Here is a 13,171-nt window from a genome sequence, read left to right as displayed (position 1 = left end):
GGGCCTTTGCACCAGCTTATTCTTCTACTACCTAGAACGCTCTTCACCTACATATCCACGTGGCTCCCTCCCTCCCTCCATCAGGGCTCTGAACAAGTGTTACCATATCTGTGAGGCCTTCCCTGTACTCTCTATAAAATATCAATAACAATCCCTGCCCTTAGCACTCTCCATCCCCCTCTTCCTACTTAATTTTTCTCTAAATCAGTGCTTCTCAAACTTTAATGTGCATGCCCATCACCTGGGAATCTTGCTCAAATGTGGATTCTGATTCTGTGGGTTGGGATGGGTCCCCCTGTAATACGTTCTTTGGGACACAAGTCCACCATCTTCTCAGTCTACTGGCTTTCCAAATAAAGTCACTATTCCTGGCCCCAACAACTCGTCTCTCGATTTATCAGCCTGTTGTGTGGTGAGCAGTACAAGCTTGGACTCGGTAACATGCCTAATAAGCTCCCCGGGGGTACCCATGCAGCAGGCCCCCAGGCCACACTTGGAGTGGTGAGGCTCTAAAGTACGTATCACCATCTGCCATGATACATATACATTTGCTCACCATCTGTCACCCCCTGCCTCTCCATTAGAATGTGCACCCTAAGAGAGCAGGGAGGTTTTTTGTCCCTTGTTTGCTGCATTCCCCAGGGCCTAGAACAGTGCCTTGCACATAGTAGGTGCTCAATTAAAAGTTGAATGACTGTGTAACTGAACTACCATTATTCCTTTTGCAATTTGGCTCCCCATACAGATTTCCACAAAGGATAGAGTAACAGCCAGTTAAAGAAATCCCCTCTCCTTGGTAGTTCTAATCCATATTTTAAACTAAATACTTTCAATCTGGTTTATATATCAATCTCTTATAAGTCTGGTTAGTGTAACTTGGTCCTCCTGATCCTGCTTAATTCTGGGGGCTACTAGACCCACAAAGCTGAGGACTGGACTCTGGAATACAAAGGCCCCACCAGTACGTGCCACATGGTGAGGGCCTGCCTGAGGAGCCAGCTGATCTTTCTCTGACTTCCACCAGCCCCTGACTTGAACTGGCACCTCACTAGCCAAGATCTACCTCTCGTCAGGCAGCAACTGCCTTGGGAGTACTATCAGTACAAAAGAACTTCTTTTCCACAGTTTTTGTCAGTCAGTGATTAATCACATTATTAACTTCTGCAAACAGCTCATTAGATAATGTGCTCCTGTTGACATTAAACATGTAATTGCTGCTGCTTTTAGTAATTCAGTATTTATATGTGAGTTTTAGGCCATTAACATTTTTTAAAGCTCTGTGCTTCTGTGAAAAATATCAGTATGCCTCTTTTCGGCTATGCTGTTCTATCCTGATGGAGAAAAATGTATAGTGGATCAGAACATGATATCCTACATATATTTATATATGTATATAAGTGTTTTCATTAGCAAGAATGAAATATTTACATGTGTTTTGCTCTTACTCAGCTCTGTTTTGATGGAGGTGTGCCTTCTTGATGCAGTGTGGAAAATCCTTTCACCTCTATTTAAATGGGGAGAGAACACATTCATGCTATGTACATTAATAAATTCATTGAGAGATTAGATCACTCCCTAACACCATACACAAAAATAAGCTCAAAATGGATTAAAGACCTAAATGTACGGCCAGAAACTATCAAACTCTTAGAGGAAAACATAGGCAGAACACTCTATGACATAAATCACAGCAAGGTCCTTTTTGACCCACCTCCTAGAGAAATGGAAATAAAAACAAAAATAAACAAATGGGACCTAATGCAACTTAAAAGCTTTTGCACTGCAAAGGAAACCATAAACAAGACCAAAAGACAACCCTCAGAATGGGAGAAAATATTTGCAAATGAAGCAACTGACAAAGGATTAATCTCCAAAATTTATAAGCAGCTCATGCAGCTTAATAACAGAAAAACAAACAACCCAATCCAAAAATGGGCAGAAGACCTAAATAGACATTTCTCCAAAGAAGATATACAGAGTGCCAACAAACACATGAAACAATGCTCAACATCACTAACCATTAGAGAAATGCAAATCAAAACTACAATGAGATATCATCTCACACCAGTCAGAATGGCCATCATCAAAAAATCTACAAACAATAAATGCTGGAGAGGGTGTGGAGAAAAGGGAACCCTCTTACACTGTTGGTGGGAATGTAAATTGATACAGCCACTGTGGAGAACAGTATGGAGGTTCCTTAAAAAGCTACAAATAGAACTACCATATGACCCAGCAATCCCACTACTGGGCATATACCCTGAGAAAACCATAATTCAAAAAGAGTCATGTACCAAAATGTTCATTGCAGCTCTATTTACAATAGCCCAGAGATGGAAACAACCTAAGTGTCCATCATCGCATGAATGGATAAAGAAGATGTGGCACATATATACAATGGAATATTACTCAGCCATAAAAAGAGACGAAATTGAGCTATTTGTAATGAGGTGGATAGACCTAGAGTCTGTCATACAGAGTGAAGTAAGTCAGAAAGAGAGAGACAAATACCGTATGCTAACACATATATATGGAATTTTAAAAAAAAAATGTCATGAAAAACCTAGGGGTGAAACAGGAATAAAGACACAGACTTACTAGAGAATGGACTTGAGACTATGGGGAGGGGGAAGGGTAAACGGTGACAAAGCGATAAAGAGGCATGGACATATATACACTACCAAACGTAAGGTAGATGGCTAGTGGGAAGCAGCCGCATAGCACAGGGAGATCAGCTTGGTGCTTTGTGACTGCCTGGAGGGGTGGGATGGGGAGGGTGGGAGGGAGGGAGACGCAAGCGGGAGGAGATATGGGAATATATGTATATATATAACTGATTCATTTTGTTGTGAAGCTGAAACTAACATACCATTGTAAAGCAATTATACTCCAATAAAGATGTTTAAAAAAATAAATAAATAAATTCATTGAACAGTCAAAGCGATAGTAAAGTTAGGTCAGCTGAAGTCATCCAAACCCAGTATATTCATCGGCAAAATGATCTAAAACTACAAAGTCATGTACAGAGGTGAAAAGGAACAAATGGTTATTTAACTTACAAGAGTGTCAGAGGAAGGACAGGAAAATGAGACAACACATTCTTGAGCTTCTACCGTGTGTTAGGCATTGGGATACCCTCTTTGTCAAGATTCTCATACCCATTTTTCAGATGAAGAAACTGAGCACCGGGGAGGTTAGATATTTTTTTTTTACCAAAAAATTCATTTCTCTGAAATATACAATTTAAGTCAGTTCTGAGTTATCACACATGAATGGAAGTTTGTGCATGTGTGCGTGTGCATGCACACACACACACACACACACACACACACACACACACACACACACAAAGTATCTGTCAGAGGGAATGAAGTCAAAGGGTCCACATAACCTAAACTCAGAATAATTATTCTCATGTGGAGCAAATGTTGAAAGGAGAAGGAATCCATTCGAAGAAGCTCCCAGCTCGTTTCTGTGGCTGTCAAAACATCAGAGTTCATGACTGCTGTGAGTGGACACAGGGGAGGGTCCAGCAGCTGGTGAGAGCCCAGGCCCATCCTGCCCCTGCCCACACACTCCCGTGGCTCTCACCCCACCTGGGTGCAGCCCATGGGGCTCCACCGATCGTGGCCCCTAGTCTGCACCTCTGACCTCATCGCTGCTGCTCTCCTCCATCGGGACCTCCTCGCTGGCTCTCAAACCCTCCCCCCTCTGCCTGGATTCTTGTCCCAGGTATCCTCAGGTGGTCACTCAAAGGTTACTTCCTCAATATCCTCTTCTCGACACCCCAACAATTTAAAATCACAGCCATTATCTCCTCGGCATCCCCTAGCCCCTTCTGTGCTTAATTTTTCTCCATGGCACTTATTAGCATCTAACATATTATTCAGTTATTTTGTCTGTTTAACCTGCCCGCTCAGGAATGTAAGGTCCATGAGGGCAGAGGTTTTGCCTGCTTTACTCACGGCTGTATCTCCAGTGCCTAGAACAGTGCCAGACACATAACAGGTGCTCAAAAAATATTTGTTGAAGGAATGAATGAGAGTTCCCTTAACCAAAGGGTCAGTCTATGGCTTTCTTTAAGTGATATTTTTTTTGAGATAAATTTCTGATGGCCGTGTAAGGTAAACCAATTCCCGCCCTGGACTGCTTCTGCATGGGGAGAATTTTCCCTACTCCATCAGCTGGATAACCTCTCTGAGGGGCCTCTCACTCCAGATCCTGCAAAGGGAGTGGATGAAAACCTCCATCGGGAATGCAGTTGCTTCTATAGAAGTCATTGCTGCCCCATTACCCAGAGATGACATGGGTAGAGTGGGCATCATATATTCCGCTGTAGGGCACTGCACATCGGCCCTAGACCTAGCGACTTAGAAGACACTGGAACACACAGAACGCTACACCCTACCTTCAGAGGGACAAGGTGTCTGTTCAACACCATGACTCTCTATTCAAAGTGCTGACCTCAGATTCACATCTCAGGCTGATTTCAAAGCTATTAGGAGAAAATGAGATTTAAAACCTCTCTGTTTCTCCTCTTCTTCACTGGCCTTAGTGTCCTCCTCATCTGATCCTGGGATGGAGGCATTTCCCAGGGTCTGTCATCTAGCTATACTCTCTCCAGGACTCGAATTTTCTCCAGGTTTTAAATTCTACCCTGTATCTACAACATTCTCAAAATCCATAGTGTTAACTTAGGCCTCTCTCCTGGGATCCAGGCTTGGATTTCCAACAACTTTCCTAACCTCAGCCCTCAACACCCCCATGGTACCCCTTAATAGCGCATCACTTAAACTCCACATGGTCCAAACTGAGTAAATCACCTTCTCCCTCCTAAAAGTGCTTCTCCACTCTAACCCCCTCTCTAATTTCATTAAGAGCACCCTATTCTCTGAATTATACAGGCTCTTAACCTTCAAATCTCCCTTCCCTCTTCATTGCCTCTCCTCGAGTCCTTCTACCTTATGGATAAATGAGACACTTGGCTACCATTTACTACGAGCCTAATAGACACGTAGTAAATGGTACTAAACCCTCTACATGCAATAATTACCTTATTTAATCCCCCCAGTAGCTCTACCAGGTCAGTGTTTTTGATATCACCATTTTACGTATGAGGAAAATGTAGGTCAGAGGGTCATTCATTTGTCTTCCGTCTTATTACAAAGGCTCTGCTCTCAACTGCTCTGCTATGGTGTCTTCCAACCACGTGCCTCACTCAGGGCCTGGCAGAGGCATTTAGCGAAAGTGGGTTCTTTGCCTTCACAAGGATCGAGCCAGGCAGTAGCTGGGGCTGGATATTCAAAAAGGAATGAGATGTGGTACCTGCTTTTAAAGAGCTCATGAGGGAGAAAAGCGAGAAAACAACTCATTTGCCCAGTGTGATAAGGGCAATGGAGGCCCCTGGAACTAGGGAAACTTCGGGGAGGGGTCATGCTTCGGGGGTCAGGGAAGGCTTCAGAGGCATAGGGAATGTGAAGAATGAATCCTCCCGTGTGGCTGAAGCATTAGGTCTGAAGGAGAGAAGAGTAGCTGTACGGCTGGGTAAGAAGCCTGGAGACCAGGTTGTCAAGGGCCCTGAACATTTGCTGAGCACCTGTTGTGAAAGGCTTCAAAGACCCACTTTAAGAAGATTGGATTTTATTCTATGAACAGCAGAGAGCCACCAAATATTTTTTAAATGGAGTAGATGTAAGACCAGAACCTGTGTTTATTATAATGACTCTAATTACAGTGTGGATGGTACATTAGTGGCAAAGAGGCTGAGGCTGAGTCATTTGGGAAGGACCTGCAAAGTCCAAGAGGAGATAATGATGAAATGGAGAAGAGGAAACAGTTTGTGAGTTACTCTAGAAGGGAACCGAGAGAGCCAGGTGGATTTCAAGGAAACAAAGAAGTAAGGTTGAGGGCTAGCAGCTCCGGAGCCAGGCGGAACAGAGTTTGAATCCTGGCTCTCTGAGCCAGAGTGACCCCTCGACTCTCATTTCCACAAGGCTCCATGCACCTTCTAATTTGATTGATTGCTCTCTCCTGCCCATGCTCTCAGACCTTCCACTGTTCCCATCCATCTCCATCAGCAAAGTCCCCTTACCTCTCCTCCTGACACTCCATTCACCTCTTGCTCTCCCATTTCTGCCCCTTCCCAAATACCACAAGGCCTGGAGTAGATGTGAGGAGGTCAAGGAACTGACCTCAAAGTAGAGGATGGGTTGGGACAGGAGAAACGATGGAGAGGAAGAGACAATGAACCAGGATGATGGGGGCCAGCTTGGGCTCTAGAGGTGACTACAGTGAGGAAGGGGCAGTTCAAAGCATCTAGAATTTTGAAAGAATAGAAGAAATGGTCTGAACATAGCAGTGAGGACCCAGGAGGAGGGGAGCCTTGCCAATCTTACGGTTTTTCTCTCATCAGTTTGCTGATGCTCAGTGTGTACCACTGCACCCTTGCTCAAATGCCCCCCACACAATCTCAACCTCAGCTGCCAACTTCATTATGCCCCAGGAGAGCAGAAACAACCGCAGAAACATCCTCAGGCTTCCATTACCAAATGCACCCCCTGACCGACACCCACACCCCTGTACTCTGCCTTCCTTCCTGGTGCAAAAGATTGAGCCGTCCCTGCTCCTCGCTGAGTCTGAACCCTCCACCTGTGCCACCCCCTCGAGCACATATGGACTTCACCCCTGCAGTGTTCGTCTCTCTTCTGCATCGTCAATTTCTCCCTTGCTATTAGTCACCCATGATATTCAAACGTACCCCAATATCTCCCATATGCCCCTCCAGCAACTGCTTCCCCACCTCCACTCTCTCCTGGGTCCACTCCAGCCAAGCTGTCTCCACCACCTCTTCCTGGAAACCCCTCCTGCCAAGGTCACCACCGAACTTCAGTTTACCAAATTCACTTCATCTCCATCCTTCCAGAACAGAAGATGATGCAGCAGCTCCCTCCCTCCCAGGACATTGACTTTCTTCACTTATTTCTAGATACCACCTCCTCCTTTTCCCCAGATGCTCCTTCCCAGGGTCCTTTGCTGGCTCCAGTTCTTCCCTCATGTGGATGCCCTGGGCCTGAATTTTTACCCTCTTCTCTTTAGTTCTAAATCAAGGCAAATCTGGTTAATCTTACCTACTCCCTTAGCTCTAAATGTCACCTGTGTGGATGACTGCTGAGTTCCTATCTCCTGAGCTCTCCCTGAATGTGGAAGCTCACAAAAAGCAAACTCTCAACTCCATCTCCCCCACCGCCACTGCAGCCCCACTAAACCTCCTCCTCTCCTCTCTGCATCTCAACAGATGACACCACAACCAGTGCTCAAGCAAACACCTGGGAGTCACCCTTGAGTCCTCCAGCCCTCACCTCCTCCTGCCACGCACACAATCCATTACCTTGCCCCAACAGCTCTGTCTCCAAAAATATCCCGAATCCAACCACTTCTCTGAGTCTCCACCTCAGACACCTTCCCCTTTCACCTGGGCACCTACGGTGGTTTTCACTCCAGTCCTCTACAGTTCATTCTCTACCTGGAGAGACGGAGAAAGAGCCGAGAATGGAGCCCTGGGGAACCCACATAAAGAAGATGCAGTAAGTGCTTCCCTGGTGGCACAGTGGTTGGGAGTCCGCCTGCCGATGCAGGGTTCGTGCCCCGGTCCAGGAAGATCCCACATGCCGCGGAGTGGCTGGGCCCGTAAGCCATGGCCACTGAGCCTGCGTGTCCGGAGCCTGTGTTCCGCAACGGGAGAGGCCACAACAGTGAGAGGCCCACGTACAGGGAAAAAAAAAAAAAAAAAAGATGCAGTATAACTGATGAAGTTAGTAGCTGACCTGACCAGACATGGGACAGAGCTCACAGAGAGGGAAGGAGAGAGGTGCAAAGGAAGAGAATCTTGGTTAAAAAGTCATTTCAAAGACAAGATTGTAGAGGGAGACCATCATTTCCAGGCAAAGGTGTGTCTGTGAGGATGTGCTGGCCGAGCAGAAGTGAGGGCCGTAACCACATGTGGGCTGCACCATCCCTGTGGAAGCCACACCTACCCCGGACGAAGGCAGGAGACGAGGAGGAGAGCAAAACCATGAGCCAGGCGTCAGGTTCCTAAGGAACACGGACACCAACTAGGAGATCAACGGGAGATGACCTTCCAGGCCCTGTATGCTCGGTGTGCTGTCGAATCTAATATTTCTACCACACAATCTGTCACCTTCATCAACCCCCTCTCCCCTCGCTGCCTTCACAGCCCTCTTCTGGGGCCCCAATGCCTGGGCTACCAGAGACCCTCATTAGTCCTGCCCCCTCTCATCCTGGGCACTGCCGACAGATTAACCTCCCTAGATAATGGGTACTTCCAGTGATACTACTGCCCTGCTCAGAAATGTCCAACAGCTCCCCACAGCCAATCACATCATGTACAATCTCCTTCCCCTGCCATCCAACGCCTGAGTCTCCTAAGCAATGCTCGTTTCTAATCCCATCACCTCCTCCTCATGCTTCTGCACTCCAGGCAACTGGAACTCCTTTTTTTCAAGCACCCTTGGTACTTTTCACCTCCCTTCTATTGCTTCTGCTGCTCCCTCTTTCTGGACAGTACATCCTCCTCTCCCTCTGCTGAAACTGTAGCACGCAATACAGTTAAGAACACACTTTTGAAGTCAAACAGATCCAGATTCATACCTTGGCAACTCGAGTCCTAGTTCTGTGATGTTGCGCAAGTTAGTTAACTTTTCTGAGCCTAGGTTTCCTCATCTGTAATTTGGAGTGGAATAAAGTTGCCCCAGAGAAATTGAGAAAATCTATGTAAAGCAACAAACACAGTAGCTGCCAGGGGAGGGTCCTCAAAGAGGCAGCTGTTATGTTTCATATCCTTTCTCTGTTCATCCTTCCCGGATGCCCCTTTGGAGCAATCTGTCCCTCGGTTGAGCCCTGTATCAATCACATTGTCTCCTCAAAGCATTCCTGCATTCTATGCCTTTATATCTGCATTAACGCCTTCTCTGCTCCTTAAAGGCAGTGACTGGGACTTGCCCGCTTCTATATGTCCTCCAGCACTGAACACACAGTTGATGCAGGACTCTACAAAGCTTATTGAATGAAATTACCTTTAATTCCCCAGCAGACAAATACCAGCTCAGCTGTGGTGATTTTTCTAACTGTTCACAAGATTATACTGAGGAGGAAGAGAGGATAGGACCTGGGGAAAAGCAGTATTATCATCATCCTAGTAGCCAAAACATATCCCTGACCCAAAACCTATTGCTTCAAACAACACAGGAGACAACTGGTTGATTTGAGAACCTTCTAGAACAGAAGTATGTTTCGCTCTGGGTCTAATAACATCCAAGTGATTCAGGAAACATTTACTGGTATTAAAAATAACGAATGACGGCACTTCCCTGGTGGCGCAGTGGTTAAGAATCTGCCTGCCAGTGCAGGGGACACAGGTTCAAGCCCTGGTCCGGGAAGATCCCACATGCCGCAGAGCAACTAAGCCCACGTGCCACAACACAGCCTGAACTCTAGAGCCTGCGAGCCACAACTACTGAGCCCATGTGCCACAACCACTGAAGCCCACGCGCCTACAGCCCGTGCTCCACAACAAGAGAAGCCACCACCATGAGAAGCCCGCACACCGCAACAAAGAGTAGCCCCCACTCGCCACAACTAGAGAAAGCCCGCACGCAGCAACGAAGACCCAACACAGCCAAAAATAAATAAATAAATAAATTAAAAATTTAAAAATGAATGAATGGAAAGGTTATCCCCTTACGGTCAGCTTGCAGAAGGACAACGTGATGCAGGGTCAAGGCCATCCTTTGGGAGTCAATGGTGCTCAGGATCTTGGCAGCTGCAGTCCCCAGCAAAGGCTTCCCATTGTACAGGGTGTAGTAAGTCAGCTCCGCGGGGTCCTTGGGTCCTGGCACCCGCTGCATCTTTACCATCTTTCAGAAAAAGACAGGCCATGTTTACAGGGCATCTTGCGTTAACTCTGCAATCACCTGGGCAATCAGCAGGCTGTCTCCCGACTGCGAAGCCTTCCATGGCTAAGTGGACCCATGACGTATATTTTAGACATCACCCATCTCACACCTCCCTATCACCAACGTCTCAAGAGACCCTGCTATGGCTGGAGGAGGGAGGAGAAAAGGGTTTTGAAAATATAAACATCTGGAAAGAACAGTTTCAGGCTGGAGAAGGAAACGTTGAAATGGTGATGTCTTCCAGCCTCCAGAGAACTCTGGCCTCATTTGAAACTAGGCCTCCACATTAATTCAGGGCATGTTAGGTTATTCTCAAACAAGATTTCTAATTTCAAATTCCTGCAATTGCCAGAGAGGAAAAAAAAAATGAACTTATATGTCTGCAATTCAAAAGAACTCTGATAAAAGCAGTACTTGGAGACTCAAAGCTCTTTTTCTAAAATAACCTTTGTTGCTTTTTCTCACTGTACAAGTTATACATCGTCACTACAGAAAAATCTGAAAATACAAAAAAGCATCGAGAAATGAAATAAAATAAAAACAATCTGGAATCCTTCCACCACAAGCTAATTACTATTACCATTTTGTCTATTCTTTGTTTTTTCCACACAGGCCCTTTATTTATCATTTTACAAAATTATTTATCATACTCTCTATATAGTATTATACATTGCCATTTTTACTTGCATCCATAATGGGCTTAAATATAACAAAAGCATAAATGTTAACGTCTACACGGCATTCCAAGGCATGCCTCATAAACTTAGCCAATCCTTTACTGTTGAACACTTAAATTGTTATTCATTTTTCAGCATTGTAACTAACAATTGATAATCATTATAAATACAGAAAACATAAATTTAAAACCTACATAATGTTCTACTGTATGCATGGCTCTTAAACCTAACTAACCCTTCCTTTTTAAACATTTAGGTTGTTTTCAACTTTTTACTAGTGTAATTAACCATCGACAAACATTATGGCATAATATTTTCAAAAGTGTACATTACAGATTACGAGTTTCACAGGATATTAAAAGATGTTACCAAAATATTTATAGCAGCATTGTTCATATCATAGCAAAAAAATCTGAAAATTCAGAATTCACTAACAGTAGGATGGATACGTGAGTTACGGTACAGTCACACGATGCAATATTATAGAGTCATGTAAATGAACTATGACTCTTTGTATCAATATGGGTGAATATAAAAGCCTGATATGGAGCAAAAGAAACAAATAACAGAATATAAAATGCAAAACCGAATGATGTACTATTTAAGGATACACATGAGGATGGTAAAATCTATACAGAAAACACAGGTGTGATTTAATACAAAATTCAGAAGCACAGTCAACTCTGATGGGAAGGAAGTGAGTATGTATAATCAGAAAAGACACAGAAAAGGCTTCTGGGATAAGGTAACAGTAATGTTCTTACTCTTTGGGTTGTGGGTTCTTTTTTACTAGTGTTCTTTAAACTCTACATATTTTTATGCTCCTATGTATGTATGCTATAAATAATAATTAAAATAAATATTACTACAACCCAATAAAAAATGGGTTTTAAAAAAGTCTGACCAGACACTTCACAAAGGAAGATATCTGAATGGCCAATAAGCATATTTTTTAAATGCTCAATGAGGAAATTCAATTTAAAACCACAAGTCGGGCTTCCCTGGTGGCGCAGTGGTTGAGAGTCCGCCTGCCGATGCAGGGGGCGTGGGTTCATGCCCCAGTCCGGGAAGATCCCACTTGCCACGGAGCGGCTGGGCCCGTGAGCCATGGCTGCGGGGCCTGCGCGTCCAGAGCCTGTGCTCCGCAACGGGAGAGGCCACAACAGCGAGAGGCCCGCGTACCGCAAAAAAAAAAAAAAAAAACGAACACAAGTCATCAATATCAACCACCAGAGTGGCTAAAATAAGAAGGGCTGACAACACCGTGTTGATGAGGAGGTGGGGTAACTCCACATCTGGTTGGTGGGAGTGGGAATGTCAAACTGTACACTTTGGGAAAGGTCTGGCAGTCTCTCCTAGAACTCACATAGACCAACTCTATGACCCAGGAATTCCACTCCTACATACCCAAGAGAAATGAAAGCACATGGCCATGGAAAGACCTGCAGAAGAGGTTCATAGAAGCTTTGTTTATAATAGCTAAAAATTGGGAAAAGCGCAGGTGTCCATCAACAGAAGCATGGATAAACAAACGGTAGTATATTTCATACAAGGGAATATTATTCAACAATAAAAAGGAATAAACTACTGAATAAAAGAACAACATGGATGAATCTCAAAAACACTACAGAGTCAAAAAAGCCTTATACAAGAGAGAATATACTGTAGGATTCCACTTATATGAGGTTCTAGAACAGTCCAAACTGATCTACGGTATGGAAATGATATGTTATCAAATATAAAACAGTAACATAATACACTGTTAATTGTAGAACCTAGACAGTGAGTAAATGGGTGCTTACGTCATAATTTTTTCAACTTTTCTCTGAGTTTGAAAATGCTTATAATAAAATGTTGGGGAAATGTAGATATTATTATAAACAAGGGTCTTATTTGGCATTTAAATGTAGAAACCAGTATATTGAAGAAAGTCGAGGAGATTTCTTTACTTGCAGGTTTTCTTAGAGTCTTTGGTATGCCAATATGCCTTTGGAATCTTCAAGAACATTCTACAGGATGCAGCCTTGCCCAAACTGCCCTGGCCAGAAAGCCCCTTTGCCTCTGGGCACCTTATAGAGTCATTTTCTGGACCCTCTCTGAGAAACACTGCTCTTACCCTTTCATCTTTGTGTTCATCTCTATCTCCTCGAAATGAATTTATAGGAGTAATGTTGTGACCATCTAAAAGATTCTTGTCTAAATTGCTCACCTGCCCTCCAGCAAGGTCATATCCATTTACTGTGTTTGAGGGTGCCCACTTCACTGCAACCTCATCAACACGGGATAGTACCATTTTACTCATCTTGAAAATGGCATCTTGTGGTAGTTAAAACTTGCATTACTTTTATGACAAGAGTTAAATGTTTAAAAATGCTTACTGGTCATATGTATATCTTCTTTGGACTCAATTTCTCAAATACATCCACTAGAGAAATATCTTTAGATTCTAGACATTAAAATCTCCATATTCATGAAGGTGGCTCATCTTTACAAATGATCTGAGCCAAGATGAAGGACTTCTCT

At 44.2% G+C, this 13,171-nt stretch overlaps 1 protein-coding gene across 1 annotated transcript in view; it reads right to left on the bottom strand.

Moving 5' to 3' along the window:
- Nucleotides 1–13,171, bottom strand: part of KIAA1549L (KIAA1549 like) — a 137,185-nt gene that overhangs the window by 95,395 nt on the left and 28,619 nt on the right. Inside the window, exon 9 of the mRNA XM_060017373.1 lies at nt 9,761–9,932. Coding sequence (XP_059873356.1) covers nt 9,761–9,932 — 172 coding nt within the window. The remainder of the gene's footprint in view (nt 1–9,760; nt 9,933–13,171) is intronic.

This window comes from Delphinus delphis, chromosome 8, assembly GCF_949987515.2.
Source record: "Delphinus delphis chromosome 8, mDelDel1.2, whole genome shotgun sequence".
Taxonomy (NCBI): domain Eukaryota; kingdom Metazoa; phylum Chordata; class Mammalia; order Artiodactyla; family Delphinidae; genus Delphinus; species Delphinus delphis.
Note: the sequence above shows the minus strand (reverse complement) of the source record. Positions and strands in the feature narration are given on the sequence as shown.